General features: G+C 38.6%; 1 protein-coding gene across 1 annotated transcript in view; it reads right to left on the reverse strand.

Moving 5' to 3' along the window:
• LOC122788123 (acid-sensing ion channel 2-like) overlaps nt 1-26,272 on the reverse strand; it is a 1,562,929-nt gene that overhangs the window by 214,878 nt on the left and 1,321,779 nt on the right. The window contains exon 5 of the mRNA XM_044055062.1: nt 24,759-24,815. Within this exon, the coding sequence (XP_043910997.1) occupies nt 24,759-24,815 (57 nt within the window). The remainder of the gene's footprint in view (nt 1-24,758; nt 24,816-26,272) is intronic.

Below are 26,272 nucleotides of genomic sequence, written 5' to 3' on the forward strand. Positions count from 1 at the left end.
AATGTGGTGCTTGCAAGACCTGTAAAAATATAAATGATGGTATGAACGTCTTTATAGGAAGTTTTGAATGTACTATAGGATGCCCGGGCAGGTGTAACTGCAACACCACTATGGTGGTTTATTTAGCTACATGCTTATCATGCCCTGGTTTCTACGTAGGCAAGGCCGAAAGAAGGTTATGGGATCGCATTACTGAACACCTTAGAGACATTAAAAATAAAAACATGAACAATGCTTTATATGTTCACACTCTAGAATGTCCCAACTACAAGATATTTTTATTCTTTGTCATGGAGTACAGAGTGATGCTAGGGGTGGGGATGATGAATTAGAATTAGAAGCCAAAAAAACTAAATGGCAACTGAGGCTAAATGCTTGTTGCAAGCCAGGTTTAAATGATTATCGTTCAATAGCTCTCTTTTTGAAGCAAAGGGCAGGACAGGTTTTATTTTAAGTGTACTGTGAAAACACTTATCTGACTGCAACAAACAGGTCAACTATGTTTTGAATTTTTAAGTTTATTTTTTAAGTACGTTTTATATTATTATGTTCATTATTAGTACTACTACTACTATTTTTATCTTGAATGTACTTATTATTGTGGTTTACAGCATGTTATTATGTACATTACATATTCAGGGGAAGTATGCCTTTAAGTTTAGTCAGGGTAATTTCATTGATGCAAGCAAAATCATGAATAGTTGCTTAAGTAATTAGAATATATAAAGGAAGTTGCATCATAACTGAGCGTCTCTGATGAAGCCAATTCATGTTTCTTGGCGAAAGCGCTTAGTTGGTTTTACTTTGACAGTGTTCAATGTTAAATAAACTAGTGTTTCAAAAAAATACTGCTTTGGTGGCTCACTTTTTTATTTTTGAGCCATTTGGCTTGTTTTTTGTTATATTTTATTTATTTTAAGCAGTGGCTTTCTTTATGAGGAAACACTTTTTATAGCATTATTTTGGTTCGAAGTAATTATGGAAACCTTGCTGGTTCAACTTAACCAGTCTATTCAGACTAACTTCTCTACTGGTGGAAGGAAGATTGACGAGAGTATCTACCAATACCCTGATGGACTCACAAGCTGAACTGTTTACTCTGCATTCCCCAGTGGCCCAGGAATCAACGAGGACCACCCCAGTGACCTTGAGGCCAGATAGAGTTAATACAGACCTGAATGAATGGTTTACAACTTTTGAAGCAGATTTTTTCAACGAAAACACTATTACCAATCAAGGAATGTCATTAAAACTTCAGTTAAGTACCTCTGAAAAGCTGTGTAGAAAGTACAGAACACTTATTTATTTTAATTAATTTATTTTATTTTATATTTGTTAACCGGGAAATTTCGACTGGACCAGGTCCGTTTACAGCGGAGGCCCAGGGAAAAAAGTTCCGAACATTGGTACAACAAAGAGAGAAAAATATAATAAAAATAGAATTTATACAGTGCTATGCAATGATCATGTAAAAAATACAACATGGAGTTAGACATTTAACCAGACACACACTGAAATTATGCATCACATATTGGATGAAGTTAGGCATTTTCCAGCAGAAAACAGTCAGAAATTTACATTTAATGTGCAGGCGTATAATGTTGTGACAAAAGAGAGGAGCAGTAGCTGAAGTAGCAACTAATAGCCAGAGTAACTGGCTGGGTTTAGAACTGTAAAGGGTTAAAGTGAGTAGTTTGGAAGTTAGGAAGAGAGGCTACTTCAGCTAGACAACGCGTTTTTAAACAAATCAGTTGCTCTCAAACAAGTTCCCAAAGGCTTACGAGTCTGGAAATGGCCTTTGGGGCTTGAGGAGGGGTTGTCTGCTTTTTTAGAACTTATGGGTTTATTTGACAAGACAGGCCTTGAAATGATGGACATCAGTATCAGAAACAACAGTAAGTTGGCTCTTTTGCAAAATGAGATTTCAGTTTTAAATCAAAGTATAATTTCAGATTTCCTTTTTGAGCAATACAAATTTAAGTGTAAGAATGTTCTTAAAGACATTAATAACTTTTTAAAAGAGAACAGTTTGAGAAAGCAAAGTAGGTTTGACAGAGACAGGGCTGACTATTCAAATAATCAAGCATATATATGGAGAAAACAGCCCCAAGGAAATGTGTATGAGAATAGCCCTCAAAATAAGGAAAATATTCAGAGCAACAGTTCTGATGGTGAATGGGGGCTTGACAATACCAGGGGGAATAATGATTATTCTTTTCAGGAGGATCAACAACTAAGGACGTCCGAGAGACTGAAAAATCAAAGGAAAAGGACCCTTGTGGCAGGCAGAACTACAATGTTCAGAGCAACAGGAACAGCAATTATTTCAACGGGGGACAACAGCAGGGGTGGAGGAGAGACTTTCATTGACTGAGTTATTTAACACAACTGCTATGTCTGACCAAGACTCATTGAATGTAGTTGAAAATGATTGTTCTGATGTTGCAATGGAATGCAATATTTTGGAAAGTGATGGTTTTTATATTTACAATTACAGTGACATCATTGTTAATGAAGGACATTTCAACTTGTTTAAAAAAAGGATATTTTTTGTACCTAACTGTAAGACTGACATTGCAAATATTTTGATTAACTTAAAGCTGTATACTAGAAAATTGAATCTCAGTTTATATTTCAAAGACAGTAATGTAGGCGTAGACAAGAACTTGGTGGCCAAACGTAAGAGAACATTCACCCCCCCCCCCGTCACCCACTTGTATCATCCTTTGAGAAATTATGTGAACAACAATTTAGAAAAACAGTCAAAGAGACCAAATATAACACTAACAATCTCACAAGAGATGAAGCCATTATTTTGAATGAATTGGCAGGAAACACGCTGCATCATGTAATTAAACCAGACAAGGGTGGGGGGTAGGCATTATGTCTCACATAGATTACAGTTCCAAAATGTTTGAAACATTGAATGACACCACAACTTATAGCAGGACTTCAAGAAATGCTGTTAATAGAGCTTATGCCAGGATTGATGTTTTTTTATTTGATGCTCTATTTCAAAATGAAGTAGAAATTGTGTAAACAAAATATTTAACAGTTAAGAAACCAAGAACACCAGTAATCTTTGGAATACCAAAGATTCATAAAAATGTGTACAACGCCCCCCCCTCCCTTAGGCTGATAGTAGCAGCCTGAGGTTCTAAAACTGAATCAATAGCAGCATATATAGATAAATGGGCAAGTTTTGTGGTAAGTGAGGCACAGCATATACTCAAAGACTCAAGGCACAGTTTGGAATTAAGACAAATAAATACAGAGAACTTGGATTTTTGTTTCCTAACTGGATGTGATCAACATATTCTCAGTAATCCTCCATAATGAAGGGTTAGATTTCTTCAGGGAAAGTTTGATGGGTAGCAAATCAATAGATCAATCCACGGTCAATTTATTAGTTAGCTTCATGGAAGTGGTCTTGACTAACAACTTTATGATTTTTGAAGGTGAATTCTATAATCAGGAAGCAGGAGTGGCTATGGGGGCCAAATGTGCCCCTAGCTTTGCAAATCTGGTTCACCTAGAATGGGAGAGAAAATATGTTTTTTCCTCTGCCTTTAAGGCCAGTGTATTGTTGTATGTGAGGTTTCTGGATGACATACTAATTTTATGGTAAGGAGAGGAACATGTGATGATCGACTTCGTAAAATACATCAACGGCACAACCACTTTCCTTGAGTTCACATATAAATGACACTGTGATAAGATAGAATTTTTAGATATTGACTTGACTAAGGACATTGCTGGGTGCACCTTGGCCAGTAACATCCACAGAAAGGTAACATATTCCAATATGTTACTGCGCTATAACAATTGCCAACCCTTCCATCAGAGGAAGGGTATAATAAAAGGCCAAATGGTCAGGTTATCTAGGCTCATTAGTAGCGATGAAAATTAAAAAAAAAAAAAAAAAAGATCTATACATTAATTGGAATGTTCCTAAATAGAGGCTACCCCTTAAATCTTCTGCTGAAAGTGAAGAGAGAAGTTATGCTTAAAAGAAATACTACATTTAAGCCTATTTTGAAAGCAGGTCTAAATATTAATAGAACCAACATGGCCAAGCTAGACAAAAATGTTCTGGTATTATAATACAATACAGAAACATCAAACTTGGTATCAAGTGTTAATAATATATGCGAAACTCATTTTGACAAAGAAATGAAGGAAAAGTTGGGGCATAAACCTAAGGTTGTGTACAGCAGAGGGGGTAATATAAAGAATATTCTTGAAAGTGTCAACAGAAAACAAGGCAAGCACAGGTCATTGAGGTACAAATGTGGTGCTTGCAAGACCTGTAAAAATATAAATGATGGTAGGAATGTCTTTATAGGAAGTTTTGAATGTACTATAGGATGCCCGGGCAGGTGTAACTGCAACACCACTATGGTGGTTTATTTAGCTACCTGCTTATCATGCCCTGGTTTCTACGTAGGCAAGGCCAAAAGAAGGTTATGGGATCGCATTACTGAACACCTTAGAGCATTAAAAATAAAAACATGAACAATGCTTTATATGTTCACACTCTAGAATGTCCCAACTACAAGAGATTTTTATTCTTTGTCATTGACAGAGTACGGAGTGACTCTAGGGGTGGGGATGATGAATTAGAATTAGAAGCCAGAGAAACTAAATGGCATCTGAGACTAAATGCTTGTTGCAAGCCAGGTTTAAATGATTATTGTTCAATAGCTCCCTTTTTGAAGCAAAGGGCAGCACAGGTTTAATTTTAAATGTACTGTGAAAACACTTATCTGACTGCAACAAACAGATCAACTATGTTTTGAATTTTTAAGTTTATTTTTTAAGTATGTTTTATATTATTATACAAACACCAGGAAAGAACAGACCAGGATCCACACAGTAGATAAATTAAGCGCTTTCGTCTTTAATAAAAACTTCATCAGAATAACAAACAAACTGAAGCTGACCCTATAAATAAACACCCTCCACAATTAGCATAATAAATTAGTTAATTAAATAAATTAATGACATCACACAACCATTTCACCTACAAAAGCTCAAGTTAGTGTTCTATAATAAGGTACAAAATGCATCACTAGTTACATGTATACTTATAAAACTGAAACAAACTCCATCATATTAGTTACTATAAATAAAAAATAAATAATAAATAATAGGTAGCCTTCTGCTTTTAATCTAAGAATAGAACTAAGATGTATTGCTGTTTGAACCTGGTTTTTGTGTTGCATTAGTTTTCAGCTATTAACTATTTAACTATTTGGAGGCCAGGGAACTCAGGTAGCAGCTGAAAACCAGGAGCTCCCTGACTCTATATAAAGACGAGTCATTCACTCCATTGACAATTTTTTGGGAGTGGCTTGCAGGATCCCACCCAGCCTCCCAAAGTTCAAGGTTTCTTTTCCAAGGATGACTCCCTCAAACTTAGCCAGAATGAGCTTGGTTATGCCACATGGCAAAGGATAAAGGTTATTGGATATTCTATGATGTGGTTAAAATGCTGATTTGTTGTCATCTGTAGTGTTGTCTAATGTTATTCAATAAATGGTCATAAACAGCATATTTGGTCTCATCATTGTCTCAGCTTAGAGGGCGATCAGACATGTACACTCCTTAATCTGCATAGGTATGCATGTGTATTTGGCAAGATGTTGGATGTTATTTGCTATGTGCTTGTTACTACAATGAACCAAGTGCAGCTTGTAAAAATTATTCTTCAATAGAAATTTGCAGTTAGAGAGATTTTAGTTGTTACTTGTTTGTTAAATACACTTCTGAGAGCTTTTTCTTAGACTGCTTTTCATATGGGCTCAACCAAGTACCCCTTCTTCCACTGCTTTCTAATACATTCATATATTTCTTCTGTCCTGATACTACTAATCAAATCAAGCCCCTCTTAATTCTCCATTTAATAAACATTAGCTAAAGCTGACCAGCCGTATCCATGGTATAGCTTGCAACCAAGTCCTAGTTTCACTAAGCTTTTATAATTTGTTTAAAGCATGCTATTCTCTTATCCAATGTTTAAAATATTACATTAGGCTTTGTTATGCTCCTATGTGTATTGCTTGTATTATTTATAATCTTTGTCTATAGCTGGTGATTTATTCCTCTATTATTTGAAATGCAACAATGTTTGATAGGTTTGTTATACTACTGTGTTTAACACTTGTGTTATGTATGTTCATATTGTACCTATATATTACAGACATGGGCTAAATGTGAAATAGGTCATCTTTTGTCACTGTATTACCTCAGTTAGCAAACTTAAATAAATATATAGACATCCATCATCTGCTTACAACTGCAAAACTCACAAAAGTACAGCATTACACGAGCAAACTGATCCAACCAAAAAAGAAAAAAAGCTATATGCTTAACCATCTTCCTCAGTTGATTAGATTTTTCAAATATAGCAGTATTACAGCAGCATTTGTTTTTATTTTTCAAAAGCTAATTGAGTCTGGGTTTTAAATAAATAAGGCAAGGCTGGCTTTTCTCTATGAATTCACCTCTGCAACAAAGGCAAGGATAATTCAGACTAAAATTTATTGCGATCAGACACTGCGGTGGTGGTGCTGCGGTAGTGTTGTCACCTCACAGTAAGACGATGTCCTGTTCGATTCTCAGCTAAAGTGTCTTCTGTGTGGAGACATGTGTGAATGGGCGTACCTTCGTTGAAGGTTGTGCATCAGGCCTGGCAAGTCGGTACGTAAAAATCTACTGCCAATCATTAGCTGACCGGAGTTCCACTGTGGCGACCCCTAACCGGGAGAAGCCGAAAGATACAACAGTATATTCAGGCACAGTTAGTCCAGCACTACAACTGATCACTTACCGAACATTTGCAATAATTATATGTCTTGTGGTTTTAAAAGAAGTATGAAATCATAATACCCACATACATTTTACTAAATCATATAAGAGAAGCAGAAATGTGGAACTTTTGAGCATCCACTACTTTTTCTCAATATTTGACATTCTCTGCAGTATTCTGCAGTTTTAGATTTTTTAATCAGGCTATTAATTAACAAAATGTTACATGTAATGTCATACTTTAGATCTGCATTGATTATACCCCACTTGAGGAAAAGAAAACATAATGGCACATCCAGAATCTGTGCTCCGAGTAATGGATCTGTACCTTTGAACTGAAAACAGCGGCACTGCCTTCATATATGCGTTACAAATTACTGCAGAAACCTAGCACAATGCTCATTGCATTGATTTTCTAAACACACAATTGGCTAGAATGCACTTGTTAATCCTGTTGACCTTGAAAATCAAACTGACAGGAATTACTGTTCGTCACACTGTCTAACTGAGCTGCAAATTTGAGTCCTGTGGGGGAGGAAGGGTTCACTGGTTCATTTTTCTTTAGATGAGTAGAGTGAACTGAGGGCTTGAAAAGCTGACTCTTTTGTCTTTGTATAGGGTAGAAGCAATGGAACTTACATTATATGAACTCTGGTATACCATTAACATAAATGAAGACTTTGATTCCTTTCAAAACAACTAATAAGCAAATACTGTTTTTCCTGGAGATAGGCAAGAAGGTGACAAAACTTTAAAAAATGTAATTAAATAAGAGCATTTTAAGGGAAGTTCAAACAGACAGATACTCAACCCTGTAAAGATAAAAGCACTTGTCGCAAAGTGCAGCAAATGTGTTCACTATTCTTTAATTATGGGATGGTACTTCCCAACTAAAAAATTATATCAGAGATAATAGCAGGATAGATATTTTACAGACATAAGCAACTTATTATGTAGGGCGAATCAGCACTTTTGAAACTCGCCTTCATTGAAGTTACTTTGTACAAAAAAATCAAGTCAATAACAGTAACATTATATTGCATAAACTAACCAGCAGCAAGAGAATGCCCCCTCCAATCTGCATCTCTACCTCATGAGTTAGTATGTGGAGCTCAGTCCTGGCTGGTAGTAAATGTCTGGGGGGAGTTTTCCATAGAGAGACAGATAGATAAGTACATACATAAGCAGATTCAGATATAGATATAAGTATAGACATACATCCATATATAATATATATATATATATATATATATATATATATATATATATATATATATATATATCAGCACAGAGCCTCGTGGTGGCCTGCAGAGTGATCCAAGCAGCAGAGAGCTAAAAGAGTGACTTTCTACCAGATATAAGTATTTTTTGTGGCTTTCCCACTGTTATTAAGCTAGCGACTGCATTTCGCCTGTTTTACTGCTACTTTAAGTGATTTCTGCATTTTACACTGTTTATTGCAATTTAAGTTACTAATTGTTGCAAATTGTTTCTGTAGGCTACACACTAAAGTGCGCTAGTCGATTTAAAGCATTTATAGCATTTACTGTCTGTTTTTCTCCTTGTCTCTGTAATAAAACAAAAAAACTCTTGTTTTCCCGCCTTACTGAACTAGAGTAGTCCAGTTTCAGAGTTGCTGATCCCTGGGCTTTGTTTTTAGTTCCTGTTACTGATCCATTACCTTATTAGGGAGGAGGGAAGTTTCTTTGCTTACCAGTGGGAGTGGGAAGCACTGAGCAGCCTTTCTGTCCGATTTGGTGAAGTTTCAGCCAGAAACTAGTAGTCCATTGGTCGTTTTGGGCCAATTCCTAGCTCCTTTCAGCCCCCTGCTATAAAACACGCTAAACACGCGTTTTCCAGCTTGTACCAACTCAGCACAGATCCTCGTGGTGGCCTGCAGTGATCCAAGCAGCAGAGAGCTAAAAGAGTGACTTTCTACCAGATATAAGTATTTTTTGTGGCTTTCCCACTGTTATTAAGCTAGCGACTGCATTTCGCCTGTTTTACTGCTACTTTAAGTGATTTCTGCATTTTACGCTGTTTATTACACTTTAAGTTACTAATTGTTGCAAACTGTTTCTGTAGGCTACACACTAAAGTGCGCTAGCCGATTTATAGCATTTGCTGTCTGTTTTTTTCCTTGTCTCTGTAATAAAACAAAAAGGTCTCTTGTTTTCCCGCCTTGCTGAACTAGAGTAGTCCAGTTTCAGAGTTGCTGATCCCTGGGCTTTGTTTTTAGTTCCTGTTACTGATCCATTGCCTTATTAGGAAGGAGGGAAGTTTCTTTGCTTACCAGTGGGAGTGGGAAGCACTGAGCGGCCTTTTTGTCCGATTTGGTGAAGTTTCAGCCAGAAACTAGTAGTCCATTGGTCATTTTGGGCCAATTCCTAGCTCCCTTCAGCCCCCTGCTATAAAACACGCTAAACGCACGTTAGCGCGATTTAGCGCGGAGTTGCCACTGTTGCACACCACTGTTGCACACAAGAGCAGCGGTGGTTAAACAAGGTTAAACTATTCGGGCCATCTAAATTCCACTCTTCAAATTTTCCCTTAGAACTACCTTCCTCGAGCTGTACTGCTGATCTAACCAGCATATCCTATAACTGAAAAGTTCATCTCTACTTGATTCCCAAGTAGACTATTCTCTATCTGTAAAGCCTAGCACTTACTCCTACAGTACCTGCACCTTGATAAAGCACTCTTATTATAGATAGTACCCCACCAGCCTAAAACCCACTTCCCCCGGAGTCCTTTGAAAGTCTCTTTATCTACTACTTCTAGTATGTCGAGGATCAGTTGCTAGTGTCCTCTCCAGCTCAACTGGTGAACCTGGGAATATTGAGGCAATGTTACAATTGCCTCATGTACACAGACAATCGTCTCCTTCTCCCACAAAACACAAATACATGCGAGAGATGCAACTATACGGCCAAACTGGAGGCTGAGCTCTCTCAACATAGGACTGGCAAGACCAGACAGGAGGAGAAGGTAACCACACACAATACATACCCAGTCACACATGGTACCATCACAACTTCAAATCATACACATACTCACACAAAGACATACTCGGAGGCTCTGATCAAAAATTTACCAAAACAGCAGAGGCCACCAAAGCAGACACCCAAACAACTACCACCTCACGACCCAACACATAGATCACACAGTCAGAGTGTCAAACAGTCACAGCCCTTAAGGCCAAATAAAATGCCAGACACACTTGTCATTGGTGATTCCATAGTCAGACACACTGACGTCCCGCTCACCAGACTGAGTAAGGAGAAGGTCACAGTAAGCTGCCTGTCGGGCGCTAGAATCCACCACATAACGCAAGCACTCAGGTCTCTCAACAGCAGGTACAAGTACGACTCAGTCATTGTCCACGCTGGTGTCAACGACCTGAGACGTACCTCCTTGGACTACATGAAAAGGGACATCAAGGAGCTCTCTGATTATGTAGCCCAGGCAGGTATGACCCTGACCTTGAGCAGTATCCTACCTTCACCTAGAATGATGCCACAATACAGTGATAAGATGATCAGCTTTAATAATTGGCTTAAATTCTGGTGTCATTCAAAGGGGATCCAATGTCTGTCTGCCTGGGATGACATGCTGGACAAGCCACACTGCTTCGCAAGGGACGGCTTGCACCTGTCACCGCTGGGCTTCCGGATATTGGCAAAGGCTCTTGCCACCCCCATAGTGCCTTTTTTAGGCAAGGCTCAAATTCTAAACCTACCACCCTAGAACACCAAAAGGGGAAAAAAACTAAGGGTAATGCTGCTCAATGCCAGAAGTCTCAATATCAAGATGCACGCACTCGAGGCCCTTCTCAATATGGAGAACATTGATGTCTGTGCTGTGACAGAAACCTGGTTCAAGGCTCCTGAGAGCACCCCAGCACTAACAGGTTTCACCTCATATCATGCTCCGCCCCAAAATCCGGACAACACCAAGAAAGGAGGGGGGGTGTCCATATTCATAAAGGACACCCACACCTCAAGGTTGGTGGCAACGCACGATGCATTGGAGACCATCCAGGTGCAATTAACCATAGGCAAGACTGCTCTGCAATTTGTAGCATGTTACAGGCCACCCTCTCAAACTCAGGAACCTCACATGGCCTTCCTGAAAACATTGGAGGATAAATGTATCTCCAAACACCATCATACTAGGTGACTTCAACTACCCTAATATAGACTGGGAACACTACTCAAGTCCGAACACTCTAACCCAAAGATTCCTGGAGTTCATAAACTCAAATGCCATGGAACAACTAGTCACCATCCCCACAAGAGGAGAAAACATACTTGATCTCATCATCACGAACATGGGATCAAAATGTTCAACACCGAAGTATACCCTCACTGGTGAGATCAGATCATAAACTAATCTCGCTGGAGGTCCTCATCCCGCCCCACCTGAAACAAAAAGACCACAGTGAAAAACTTCTCAAAAGCCGATTTCACACTTCTAAAAACTAGTGTGGTCTCCTTTAAGGCCCCTGAGCCAGTGGTAAACATTACTCAAACCGCTGAATCACTTACAAATGCCTTCTACCAGCACCTACAGGACTGCATGGATCAGGCAATCCCAAACAAAACTAAGACTCTCTGTACCAAAGGCAAGCGTCCAGTCTGGTGGACCCCAGCCATAAACAAGCTCTACAACAAAAGGAGGAAGCTACTACAAGATAGAGCAAAATCCTTGAAAGGTAAGACACCTTTGATCATTATAAGTAAAAACTAAGAGCTCTCATAAAATCATCCAAGGCAAATTTTGAGAGAAAAATCGCCAAGGACTCTAAAGACAATCATAAGGCCTTCTTTAGCTATGTTAGAAACCTAGGAGGAAACTCCCAGATATGCTCAGAATTAGTTCAAAATGATGTGAAAATTACTGAACCTACACACATTGCCAACATACTGGCTGACAGGTTCAGTGCAAACTCCCCCCCCCTCCCCCAAAAGGAGAGATATCTATTCCAGAGGATTGTAGTCCCCAAACATCTCCAACGCCCAGGTGAGAACTGCCCTCACTAAGGCAAAACCACAGCATCCATGGGACCGATGGTGTCCCCGGCTGTGTGCTTCACTTAACTCAACGAGGAATTAAACCCACAGTTAGGACAGCTGTTTAATCTTAGCCTCACCTCAGGATACGCACTCCAAGGAGTGGCGCACCGACTGTGGTCCCACTTCATAAGGGCGGTGCCTCCACAGACCCTGGAAATTACCGCCCATTAGCTTGACAAGCCTTATCTGCAAAGCCATGGAGAGGATCATAATGGAACTCATAAATAAAGACATAGGGAACTTGCAGACTTTGGATCCAACCCAGTTTGGCTTTTTCAAAGGCAGATCCTGCCTCTTAAACTTGGTTGACTTTTTCGAGACAGTCACCAAGGCCATTGATGAGGGAAAGGCAGTCCATACAGCCTACCTCGACCTGGCAAAGGCCTTCACACAATACCCCACTCAGGTATCATCGAAAAACTCATCAGCTTGAATGTAAACCCATACATCACAAGATGGGTTGCAAACTGGCTAAGTGACAGAACCCACAGGGTCAGAGTTGCTGGAGCCATGTCAGACTCAAAGCCTGTCACAAGTGGTGTCCCACAGGGCTCAGTCCTGGGTCCACTCTTGTTCGGCATCTACTTTTCTGAAGTACAAGCAAACACAGGAGGGTTATGGCTGACAAAGTTTGCAGATGACTGCAAACTGGGCCATAGTCGAAAACACATCTGACACAGATATCCTCCAGAAGGGCCTCACAGAAATGGATAACTGGTGCCAGAGCCATGGCCTGAAGTTAAACGCCAAAAATGCATAGTCATACCCTTCGGGAAAAACAAGGTTACCTCTAGCTACCATATAGGTGGCAATCCACTGAGCACAGAAAAGTCATCAGGGATCTGGGGACCCAGGTTGACAGTAGCCTTCGCTTGACACTCATGTTGCTAAAGTAGTTAGGAAAACCTTCTATATCGCCCACCTGATCATGAAGGGATTCACATCTAGATCAAGGGAGGTCATCGCCCCCTGTACTCATCACTCATTAGACCTATGATTGAGTACAATGCCCGTTCGAATGTATCTGACCAAACACCTGCTGCAGCTTGAAAGGCCCCAAAAGTTCCTCACCAAAAGGATAAAGGGTCTCAAAATATGTCTTATGCTGCCCGCCTGAAAGAACTCAAGCTCTATTCAGTCTCATACCGCTTGTTTAGAGGGGCCCTGTGCATGACATATAAGGCCATGTCAAACCCAGATTTGATGAATATGCTTCACCTCAAAAATCTAGATCCCTCAGAACCACAAGGGCGGGAGACTTAAACCTTGACACGGTTATAAATAGAACGTGCTGGAGGGACAGATTCATCACCCAGAGACTCCCTATGCTGTGGAACAAAATCCCGGTACATGTGAGGCAGAGCACCTCTCTGGCCTTGTTCAAGAGGAATCTTGACCAATGGATGGGAGATCGCAGATATACCCCAGGGATTACTTCAGTGTCACTGCTTGACAGAGGCACAGCAAAATGATAGGCATAGTTTTTATTCAAACTAAAGGGGTGGCGAAAGCCACATAACTATGGGCTAGGCTTATAAATGCCCTTGGGCAGATAGCCTAGTATGAACCTATGAACCTATATATATATATAGGTGCCATTAATTTAATTGGTGAGCACAATGATTTTTATCAGTGTTTGTGGCAACTTTTCTCAGTGGTGAATGTGGTTTAATTAAATTACAATCAGACTTCAGTAGGTCAACTGTAAGATAATTCAGGAAGTTTCCCCTTTCTCTGTGGTTTAAATAAACTGATCACACATGGAAAGCAGCATGGGGGAGTAGGGTGGTAGAACAAAGTATTTTATAATTTATGGTGATCACAAATATAATTTATTTGTAATAGACAATTTTCCCCATCTTGAGTCATCAAAACTTACGGAATAAAGTTTTTTCCCAATTAAGAGAGAGAGAGAGACAGAGAGGTGTAGTGTACAGTCAACATTTTTTTCCTCTCTGTTAAGTGGGCCTGTATGTTGGTCCCTTTTTCAAGCTGACAACTGTACAATATGATAGACATGAGGTAAACTATAGAGTTAGACGGAACAGTTAGAATAGATCAGAACAGATTTACCATATCAATGTTTGCAAACCTTGGAAGGAAGTACAAACCTCAGTAGTTAGCTTACCAGCAGAAATTAGTATCTTTAGGGGGAAAATATGTGTAAATCTAATTCAGGTGGATGACATACTTTAAGTATCAGAAACAAGAAATAAAAGTTTTACAATTAAAGAACAAAATAATGCCTTGAGAGCAAAACACATCTGATTCAATACCATATTCAGATGCTGAGTGGGACAAATATAACATTAATCTCTAAACTTGATGGAACTATCAGAGTCTGTAATGACTTCAGGAAGTCGAACTGTATTGCAGAATCCAAAGCTTAACATTAACTTATAAAAAGTTTAGAGAAGGCAAGTATCCTGACAATGGTAATCCTCAGCAGGGGGTAATGTCAAATTCTTGTAACCACTGAAGGGAAAGAAAATGAATGGTTTTGACAACATCTAAGAGAACAGGTTTTCTTAAGGAAATAGTGCTGCATAAAAGGTGTGCTACGTTAAGTCCATGCAGGAAGCACTTTCACCCTTCTTAGAGATGGAGATAATATCCTCAGCAACCACTCTGCAAGACAGATAGCACAGTAAATCAAAACATGGAAGAAAACACACACAGATTATTCCTGTTATAGGAATTCAGAAGAGAGACTGCTGAGAGACTCCGAAAGAGAGACAGAGAGAGAGAAAGAAAGGGAGAGAAATTGAGAGAGGCTAGATAAATCAGACTAGATATTTGATATGAAGTTTTCCTAAGTCATAAGAAATCTGTTTTGGAAATAACCCTGAACCATTAAGTTTTGTACAAAAAACTGCATTGTTATTCTAAGACTGCAGTCCCTGCCATCTTTAATACTCCTTTTGATGTCCCCTCTCTGGGCCAGTAATCAAGGAGCCTGAATCCTCACCACTGACACTTGAGAGGGATGTTCACTTGGAACAAAAATAGGTACACACAGTATTTCCAAATGTAGCTCTCTGCATCAAACACAATTTCCCTTAAGAGCACACAGGGAACACACACAGTCCAGAGTCTGGATTTCTCTCCTTATCTCTTCAGGGCCCCAATAACACTCCCCACTGGCACAGCTGTATAGCTGAATCCTCATCAGAGGGTTCAAGCCAAGTCCTCAAGTACACTCTCTGTGAAACCAGTGCTTTGTGTCCCTGCTGCAGCTGACACACACATACTCTGAGATTTGATTTGCACACACACACCCACACATACATAGGATCCCTACTAAATCTTGAAATTCCACAATCCCAAGACACTGAATCCTGAGGACCAGAATCTCGAGATTACGGAATTTCAAACATAAAAAAAAAAACATTTTCTAACGTATATGCAGGGGGCAAGCCCCCCTGCACCCCCACACCTCCTGCAACTTAAATATACCAATTTTGGGACCGCACTACAGTGGAGTGAACGGCAATATAGTACCATGCAGAGCGGAATGGAAACTTTGCAGTTCACTCCACTGTAGTGCAATCTCGAAGTTGGTATATTTAAGTTGCAGGGGGTGTGGGGGGTGCAGGGGGGGGGGCTTGCCCCCTGCATATACGTTAGAAAAATTTTTTTTTGTTTATTTTTATGTTCAAGATTCCGCAATCTCGAGATTCTGGTCCTCGGGATTCAGAGTCTCGGGATTGTGGAATTTTCAGATTTAGTAGGGATCTCACACACACACAGACAGACACAGACAGACACACACACATGGGAAAGGCTGGCACAGATTTCCTAGCTATAGCTATGTCTCCTTTCTGCCTAGACTATAAGGTAGTTACAGTGCCACCAGACACTTCAAAACCAGCTACTCTATGGCTCTTACAAGGGTACCCAATTATACTGAGCGATATTAATACAAATGACAGTGTTTGACCAATGCAGTAAGGCTTTCATGAGTGGCCACAAAGTAACCAAATAGATATACATACTCTCAGAGATTAAAATATTCTCTAAAGGACCAACCACAATGAAAAGTTTACATATATTTAATAATAAAAAAACATGAAACTACGGAATATCTATTTACAATAAACACCAGATTTTCAATCACAGGACATATTAAAATAACAAGCAAATAGATTCACACAGATACATAAAATAATACTTAACTAATCTCACTATATTTTCCTGACTGATCTAAAGAACTACTATTCCCTGGTTCACTTACTAAAGCAAGGCAAGATGATGTAGGTGAGTGGTCTTCCTTCTTTGTCAGGTTCCAAAAATAGACTATTCTGAGACTTAAGTCTCATCTAGTATTAAAATATAATCGTTGCCCTAGATTACAGAAGAAATTATATACATCTGGTCATCTGATTCTGGTTCCCATACTACCCCCTTTTCTAACAACTGATCCAGAATCTCACACACATTTTCCAATTATACACACAGAGCTTTGCTAAGATCTGCTGCAGCTTCTGGAAGTTATAAAGCAATAAAACACTTCCACTCTTTCTACAGGAGCTAATGAATAAACCATTCTCTGTTACAGATATTTTGTCTCTGGCTGCAATAAGAACTGTAAGATACAATATTTATGGCCTAAATTAAGTAATTTAATTTCATACTATTTTTCAAAGTTAGCTGGAGCTGAGCTTAACCTCTTCTCTTCCAGTATTCTCCTGACCCATCAACTGCTATACCAACCAAATAAAATACCAATCCCTCTCTGGTCTGCTCACCTTCCATACTACTGTGCGTCAACTAAGATCTTCCAATACCGCCCTACTGACTGTTACCAAATGCTTACATAGCTCAGGCCAATCTCTTTATTGCTATGCAGTTGCTAATGCCTGGAACTATCTACCCCCTGACATTAGATGTCTAAATAGTAAACATACATTCAAAACCCTACTAAAAAGATCTCCTATTCAAAATTTGGATATGTTCCTGTACATAACCAGACTAATTTCACTTGTTCCTGATTTTCAACATCCCTAGATCACAGGTGTACTGTGTAGTTTCAATTAGTGCATAGTACTGTGAAACAGGTGTTTAGGCCTCGTTTATAGTTATGATTTCTAGTTTTTGACCCCGTTTGGCTATAGGAACTTGTTTTTGAATTTATGTTCAAGCAATTGTATATTTGTTATATAATATCTTGTTTAATTGCTTCTCAATATTCTAACCACTGTATGCTGCATCATTTGTAAAACTCTGATTTTACTTGTTTTATATGTTCTATGCTCTTTGTACAAAATAGCTATGTTTATATAATTTTTTATTATTTTTATGATTTTTTATAATTTCTTTTACTATATATCTGGAGCTTTTCTCCCTTGGCCTCCACTGAAAATGGTCACCTTGTGCCCAGTCGGACTAACCCGGTAAACAAATGGAAAATAAATAAAAATAAATAAATACACTGTCCTACCTCTCCTGGTATAGCTAGCAATGCCTCACATCATCACACTCCTAGCTATCTATCCAGATATGGATTTTAAACATTCACACACACACACACGCACACCCTCATAGTATATGTTGCTTTACTGATCTGTCTCATCATTATCAAGCATCAATAACCTCCTTTTTCTCATATTCTACATGAGGCCAATGTGTTGCATCAACTGTTGCCATCTCTCTAAGTTCAATGCCACTCTCCTGCCTTCTTTGACAGTCATGCCTAAATATTGCGGGACTTTTCTCACAAAATCCATCCACTTCTTCTTAGATGCTCTCATTTACTCTTGCCTTCTCCCTGTCACAGATCTTCTTCAGCAGATCGCCTTCTGTTTTTCTGCACATATGCCTATACCACTGCAATCTGTTTTCTCTAACCTTCTCTGTAATTGGAGCTATTTTGGTTTCTGCTCTGTGTCATCATTGTTTTTTATCTGTCACCGAGTGTGCATCCTACCATCCATCTCAGAAACTTAATCTCCATCACCTATAATTTCCTCCACTGCTCTGCCTTTACTGCCCAGGTTTCTGTGCCATACTGTGGCACTGGTTGCATCACTTTTTGTACAACTTACTTTTCAGCTTCTTTGGCATTCTTCTATCACACAGTACCCCTAACACTCTGTGCCATTTGGCTGTAGCCCTTTTGATTCTTGCTTTGACCACCTCATTCAGACTTCTCTTTACCCACCCATCCCAGATAACAAAGCAGTTACCCAGTTCCACTATTTTCCCTTATATCTCAGTTCTCTGTTCTCCACTTCTTCTGAACTATCTCAATTGCTGCCATTAAAACTGCACATGCTGTCCTCCATTTTTTTGCTTCTTACTACCCACCCATTGTCTCCATCATGTTTAACTTTCTCTATTGCTGTGCCTTCACTGCCCAGGTTTCAGTGTCACACAGTAGTATTGGTCATCCCAGTGTTTGTACACCTTACTCTTCAGCTTCTCTGCCATTCTTCTGCCACACAGTACCCCATCAAGTCTTGTCAGATTGCTGCAACCCCTCCAAATCCAGCTTTGATCTGTTCAGACTTTTCTTCTCATCAACTAGGCCTCCTAGATACTTGAAGTTGTTAATCTGTTCCACTATTTTCCCTTTTAGCTTGATTTTCGCCTTCTTTTGATTCTCTCCATTTGTTACCATCACAACTGTTTGTCTCTACTTAATTTCATCGTATACGCCCTCACATTTGTATTCCATTCCCCTATCATTTGCTGAAGTTCCTGATTACAGTTTCCTTGTAATGGCACATCATCTGTGTATAGCAAGCTTCTTGATCTGTCCCCTCTGACCTGTTTGCTAAAGTAGTCCATCACCAGCATGAACAGCAGGGGCCTCAGAGCTGAGCCCTGAAGCACACCTACTCCAAATGGGAACCCTTCCATCCAAGCACTCTTCATGTTTATGTCATTGGGTCCAGGTAAACTAATTATTTCCAAAATGTTTCTGAGACTTCAGCTGATCATAGAACTGCCCAAATCTGCTTTCTTGGGACCTTGTCATATGACTTCTCCAAATGTAGCAATACTCTGCTTAACTATTTCCTCATCTGCGGCTTCTTATCCACTTATCTGTCTCAATGCATATCATATTGGTTGTGCTACATCCTGAGCTGAATCTGAACTGCTAATCTCCCATCTTACTTTCTTATATTCTCCATATTCACTTGTCAGTCTACATCTCCAGCACTTTCATGCAGTTTGACAGGAGTTTGATAACTCTGTACTGCCCACAGTTGTGGACGGTCCCTTTGTTATTGTATACTGGTACTAGAATGTTTTCCTGTCATCTGTGCATTTCTCTCCTCACCACTGTGAGTACCATTAACAGACATTTCTTCCCCTAACTCACCTAACATCTTGATCATATCTGCAATCACTTCATCTCAGCATGCTGCTTTCCCGGACTTTATTTTTCTTATTATTGATGTACTCATTCCTGGGTTTGTTCTTCCTCTTTCTTTGCGGGCTATGTTCACAGGTCTTTACTAGGAACTCTGCTTCACATAGATGGGGAGCCTGTTCCATAGATGGGGTATTCTCGGGGATACATACTAGTCTCTCCAGCAGGTCTTATTTATATCACAGGCAAGGTTTAAGTCTTTAGAACAGGTAATTCTGGTGCTGTTTGTTTTGTGGATATGCAGGAGGTCTACCACAGTGGGATCTGACAATGCTCTGTATGCCAGGCATAGATCTCCTCTCAACAGCCTGTAGGAGACAGAATACAGGGATAGTGCCTTGAGGCAGTCTGCATAGGGCATTTTACTTACTCCTGGTATTCTTTTAGTGAAGAACCTCTGTGGATGTTCCATTTGTTGGATATGCCTGGTTAGATACATACCAAAGGGAGCATTGTTCTCAATGACTTGTCTGAAAATGACAAATACAGTGGAACAATGACGTTGGACCTAGATGCCATACCTTTGTGTATAAGATGCACAACACAGAATGATTTCCTCACTACTGTAGACATGTGAGGAAGGCTAGGTTACTGTCTATATGTGTCCCCAAGTTCCTGACTACTGGGTCAACACTAAGGGTTGTGTTGATAATATGATTGTTACCAGGGGTTGATGACTTCCCAAAGGATACTATTATGCATTTCTTGGCATTTAATCTTAGTCCATGGCACTGAGTCCGGTTGCTTGTCTGTGCCAGCCCTTCCTGGAGAACATCTGTGTCAGTATGAGATTCAATGACAGCTCGAATTTGCAATCATCTGCAAATTTACTCAGCCAAAGACTACTGACATTGGCCTTGACCTCAGAGAAGTAAATGTCAAAATAAAGAGGTCCAAGGACCAATCCCAGAGTAACTCCACTTGTGACTGGCCTCTTTGTGGAGGTGGTTTCCTCAGTTCTAACTTCCTAGGTCCTGTCTGGGAGCCAGTTGGCAATCCCCAGGTGGCATACAGGTTTGTACCCAACCTCTTGAGTTTGTCAACAATGCCCAAGTGGGATATTGTATCAAATGCCTTAGCCAGGTGAAGACAGGCAGAGTGAACCATTTTGCCCTCATCCATTGCTTTGGTGACCTTCTGAAAGAAGTCCGTCAGCTTAAGTAGGCATGAGCTGACCTTGACAAAACCAAACTGGGTTGTTGGGTCCAGTGTCTGGAGGTTTACTATATCATTATTGATCATTTCCATGATAATTAATTTCATGGTTTTCCATATAACACTAGTGAGACTTATGGGTCTGTAGTTTCTAGATGGACTATCTTTGTGCAGAGGGAGGACTAGTGCTGTTCTCTATTCATGAGGCATGAAGCCTCTTTGGAGGCTACACTTAAATAGCAATTCCAGATGCCCTGATAGGTCAATATTTCATGCTATTTAGAGGGCATCCTGGGATACTGTCTGGGCCCATTGGTGCAGTGTTTTTGGCTTTAGAGAGAGAGCATTAAGGACCTGTTCCCTAGTGATAGCAGGGGGAGTTATATTTGAGGGCATTTCCTGAGGGAAGATTGAGGGGGAGAGAGGGGTTGGGAGCTGAATTTTTCGGCCAGTAGGTTTGCTATATCTTCTGGCTCAGTATACGTGACTTCATTTACAATGAGCAATTGTGTGTTATCTTTGAGGTTGCTGACATAGCATGCAGACATAGCATGCAAGGGTTAGTGTAGCTTCTATGTGTTTTTTCTCCCTTCACACGCTGATGGAACTATTTCTTCCATCTGCCTTTTATGTCCTATGGACTGGCGAGCAGTTTGTTTCTTGTATCTCTTATGAATACTGCCTGATGACTCTTATCTTTATCTTTCTGTCTTTATTTTACAACTTGATAAAATGTCTTTGTTTTCTTTATTTTTTTCACTTATCAACCACAATTTTGGTTAGAAATGTGCAATTTCATACGCAGATTAAAACTGTATTATCACTATTTAAATGATACTTTTGCTGGATGTATCCTCCTATTCTTGTTTTTAGGGTAATCCTATCACATATACATTTGTTGTGACATGTTTATGTATCATATGTCTCTGTATCCTTTCTTTGCTATTTGAAAAGATTGGTTTTGACAACATTTCGTGATAGTTCCATTTTCTCTTCCATTTACCAGTCTGGTTAGGTTACTTTGCTTCATCAATATAGCTGTGACATCCCATTCTTTGTATGTCCTTGCAGAATGCACAGAGTGCTATAGCTGTATCCTTACCACTGATGTAAACTGAGCACCATCACTCTTCTATTCTTAGAATCAACCCCGTTACACTATAACCCAGTGTTTGATATGCTTTTTGCACTGAGCTCGATGGCTTAGGTTTTTCTTTATAATAAATCCCACAACCTCTTCCTCTTCAGTTTAGCATTTATTTCCTAGGCACTCTATAATCCTAACAAAAAAAAACATGAAAATTCAACAAAATATACAAAAAAGTATTATAAAAAATGATAAATGAGGAATCTAGAAATAAAGGAAGTCAGTAAAAGCAAAATTGTTGCCAGGACAATTTACTATATAAATAAATGAAGACATCAGTGAAAGTAAAGTATTTACAAAAAGTCTAACAATCACATTTGGCAAAAAGCAAACCATTCTCTAGTCTCTCTGCAACAGTAGAAAAAAAAAAAAAAACAACTCCCACTGCATTACAAGCCCTTCCAGAATCCTGTTTACTTCCAGAAATAAAAATCATTGTCAAGACTCCAAAGAGAAGATTAGACTGATGAAAAAGAAAATACACTGACCACTTCTGAAAACCACAATCCTCCATACTAAACAAGATTACAAAACAGCAAACAGTTTATGGATTAATGAGTATATTAAGTGGATTATCAATTCACCACAAAAAGGAGAAACTGAGTAAACATGGCAGATTGCAAGAAAAATAATCCAGATTAAAGACCAAAGACATGAACAGCCATCCATTCTACATATTATTCTACATATTATTCCTGACATTTATTTTAGACTTGAACATTTGATTCTAGTTATATTAGAAAGTGTTAGTAATTCTTTAACTGGAGGAAGGGAGGATGATCTGACTTGGCAACTTGGGAGACACCTAGTGGGATCGCTATTATTTTTTGGTTATATTTTATTCATTTGTTAACTAAATAAACCCAATGGACACAACTGCCCCATTTTAGTAATGACACTGAAGCACTAAGTGTTTAAGTGACTTTCTCAGAGTCACATGGGAGGCAAATGAAGGTGGAAGGAATAAAACTCTGTACTCTTTGTTATAAGAAGTACCTAATTATTAATTTGAGCCTTACTTCTCTGCTTATCTGCCCACCTAGTACACTGTGTGTTATCTAGTGCAATTCCAAACTGGATGAGCCCATGTTGATATTAGTGCAATTCTCCTTAGAAGGCAGTGACTGCAGACTAGGAGGTGCTGCCAAGGGGGTGGGGAATCTTCCCTAGGGGACAGAATAGCCCACTCACTAGAACAAGAAATTTGCCATACTCTCTAACTAATCTGACTCTTACCAGAGAACAGAAAGCTAATAGGGATTCTCAGGCAGACATATTTGGGCCCCAGGGTTCTCATCTAGCCTAGGAGTACCTGGTTATTGTTCTCATAGGATAAATGGTGTAAGTAGATGAAGACAGAGCAACCAAGGGCTAGGTACTCGTGGGGAAAAATGTATATGTATATGTGTGTGTATACATATATATATATATATATATATATATATATATATATATATTATATATATATATATATAGTTGTAATCAACAAGAGTGAACACTCATATGAGTGAACACATTTTAGTGATGCAAAAAAGTGAGCATTTATATGAGCAAATGCTCTTATTAATGGTGGTTTTATCAGTGGCTTTTTCTATGAGTGTGTGTTGCGGCAGGGAACTGGAATTTGCCCTTACCCCACTGTTGAGCAATCAGTTGGTATATATAATTATCAGGAGGGTGTGGGTGGTACTGAAAGGCTTTGCCATGCAAAAATATTAATTTTACTTTGTGCACTTATCATTCATTTTAAATTTGCTCTAAAATGATCACTCTCTTTCGAACATTCAATATATCATGAGACAACACACCTATATATATATATATATATATATATATATATATATATATATATATATATATACATACACAGACAACCCAGACAACTGTTCTGTGATAAAACCTCAGTGTTTAATCACAAAGCAGTCCAAACAATCAACCAGTAATAATCAGTTATGATTTTAGACAGTTCTCTTAAGAAAGTGTTCTCTGCAGGGCAAGCATCCCTGTTACCCCAAAATGTGAAAGTTGTACCGCAAAACGACTAGTATTTATATATACCAGTTTTGAATTTGCTGTGTTATGGGGAAAAGAAAAATCCCTGGGATACTGCCATCTTGATCCTGAAATGCCAATCCCAGTATTCATGCATTGGTGATCACACAACAATGACAGTTATGCTTCTAACATAATATACTTTTAATTTTCACTAAGCTTATGATGATAAAAATACTTCATAGTAAAACACTTTCTTGACAGTTGAACTGTGAGAAGTTGGATGCTGTTATAGGTAAACTAAGTTTTGTTAATGTTCATATAGCAAATTTCACTGGTTTGTCATCTACTGTAAGCAACAATACTTTATGAATGGGGATGCTTCTATATATTTATGAATAATTTTCACTCATTTTGTTGATGGTTTCACCTTTCTTATTGAATGAAGTACAAGTTGTATATCTGGGTATCTCTAGTTTGTTATTCTGAATTAACCAGTCTTAGTTTTTTCTGTTACTGTTGTAAAAAAATTCAGATTTTGCATAAGCATTCATTTTAAGACCTTTGTGTACATGGTATAATATATACAGATTAAAGATGAAAAATCTTGATTATGTAAACATGTACAAACACAGCCACACAGCACATGTATATATTTGTGTGTTCTTGTTTGTGTGTGTTTGGAGACAGACAGAGATTAACAGAAATACAAATAGCACCTTGTTCTCTCCCTATAAAGACCATTGTTCACACATTAATATCTACTGTAGAACACACAAATACACATACACACACACACGCACTTGCACGCATACACACACACACACACACACACACACACACACACACACACACACACACACATGCAGGCGATTATTTAAATGTTCTGACAAAAATTAAAAAAGCATATACAAATGGGAGGTCATGGTATAATTTTCAGTTTTGTCAACAATGAATAATCAATAGCAGTTCTGCATATTTCTGACCTACAATAGTTCTTATCAACAATGAACAATCAGTAGTTCTACACATTTCTGACCTACGACAGTTCTATCAACAATGAATCATCAGTAGCAGTTCTACACATTTCTGACCTACGACAGTTCTATCAATAATGAATCAGTAGCAGTTCTACACATTTCTGACCTACGACAGTTCTATCAACAATGAATAATCAATAGCAGTTATGCATATTTCTGACCTAAGGCAGGCTCGGCACACTCTTTGTATTGCTCAGGGGTGCAGTACGGTGCATCACCTGTAAGAGAAATAAAGCATAAATGTAAGCAAATCAGAATTGTCATGACAGTACAGAGATTAAGTTACACACTTTGTTGAACTTGGTGTACATTTTTGTGAACAATATGGTATAAAAGAGCATTTGAAGTCTGAAATAAGAGCTCAAAGGATTTTGTTTTGCTGCAGTAGCCAGATTATAAAACAATCTTCAATAGTACGAAGTCATGTGACCTACCGAGACAATTTGCCAACAGAAATGACGTGGCAAGAACTGCACTTACCAAATATTTGACACAACAGTTGAACCAGACAGTCTTTCTTTATACAGTACTACCTTCTAACTAATGTATTTCTAATTTTCTCAGGCTATAAATATATTGAATGTTTAATCTAACCTTCCATAGAACAGTTACATCCCAGAAACATTCTATCAGCTATGTAAGTACTTACAAAAATAGAGATTTGTAAGAATTTTTGTGAATAAATAACTTGCTCTGCAATGCACATAAAACCTTGGTATGCACACACACACACACATATCAGCAATTATTTCTATATCATTTGACTATCATGTTCTACATCATTTGGCTAATATTAATTTGATTGAAGGTGCTGTTGACTTCTATCTGACCAAACAACCAAGTAAAGAAAATATTAATATTCCATAATATTAGTAAAGCAAAACATTGTCTGACAAGCATATCTCTCAATCTCTTACAGCAAGAAATCGGGACAAAGCCATCAATAATGGGGGGACAAAGGACCAAAAATGTAGACACTTTTTAAATATTGCTCTTACAGACTTAAATTGATAGAACAACAGTTTTTTATTAGCATGAATTTTCTAAAGGGTTTAAAGTCTGAAACTGAAATATCTGTATTATTTTCTGACTTCATCTATCAATGATTTACCAGAAAACCACAGTTTTATGAGAAAACCACAGTTTTATGAGAAACTGACTCAAAATATGAGGCAAATAACTGGACATTCTGTGAAAATCTGTACAGCTGAGAGCTACACTGACAAGCTCCAGATAACATTTTCTAAGCCTCCATCATCACTTGTCTAATATAAACAATACAGGCTTGCTAGTGTTTTGTGAGTATTTGCAATGGCCATTTTTCTGTGGTTCAGATTTTATGTCCTTTATATTTCAGGAGAAAACACATTATATCAGGTATGGTAATCTCTTGTCTATGTTAAATCATCGAATGCTTAAAAAAGTGAATGATGACTTATCGAACCCATGTAAGCGAGAGCTTACAATCTCGAACACTTAGAACAGCGATTTTTTTTCCAAGGGAAAAGAATCGCTGTTCCACAAAAAAAAAAAAAAATAATAATTTTAAAACATTACATAAAGTGGGGGGCTTTGCCCCCCCACCCCCCTACTTAAATATACCAACTCCGAGATCACACTGCAGTCATGAAAACAGCAAAGTAACGGAACTGGCCAAGTGATTTCTTTCTCGTGC

Source organism: Protopterus annectens, chromosome 13.part0 (genome assembly GCF_019279795.1).
Source record: "Protopterus annectens isolate FY-2018-M chromosome 13.part0, PAN1.0, whole genome shotgun sequence".
Classification (NCBI taxonomy): Eukaryota; Metazoa; Chordata; order Ceratodontiformes; family Protopteridae; genus Protopterus; species Protopterus annectens.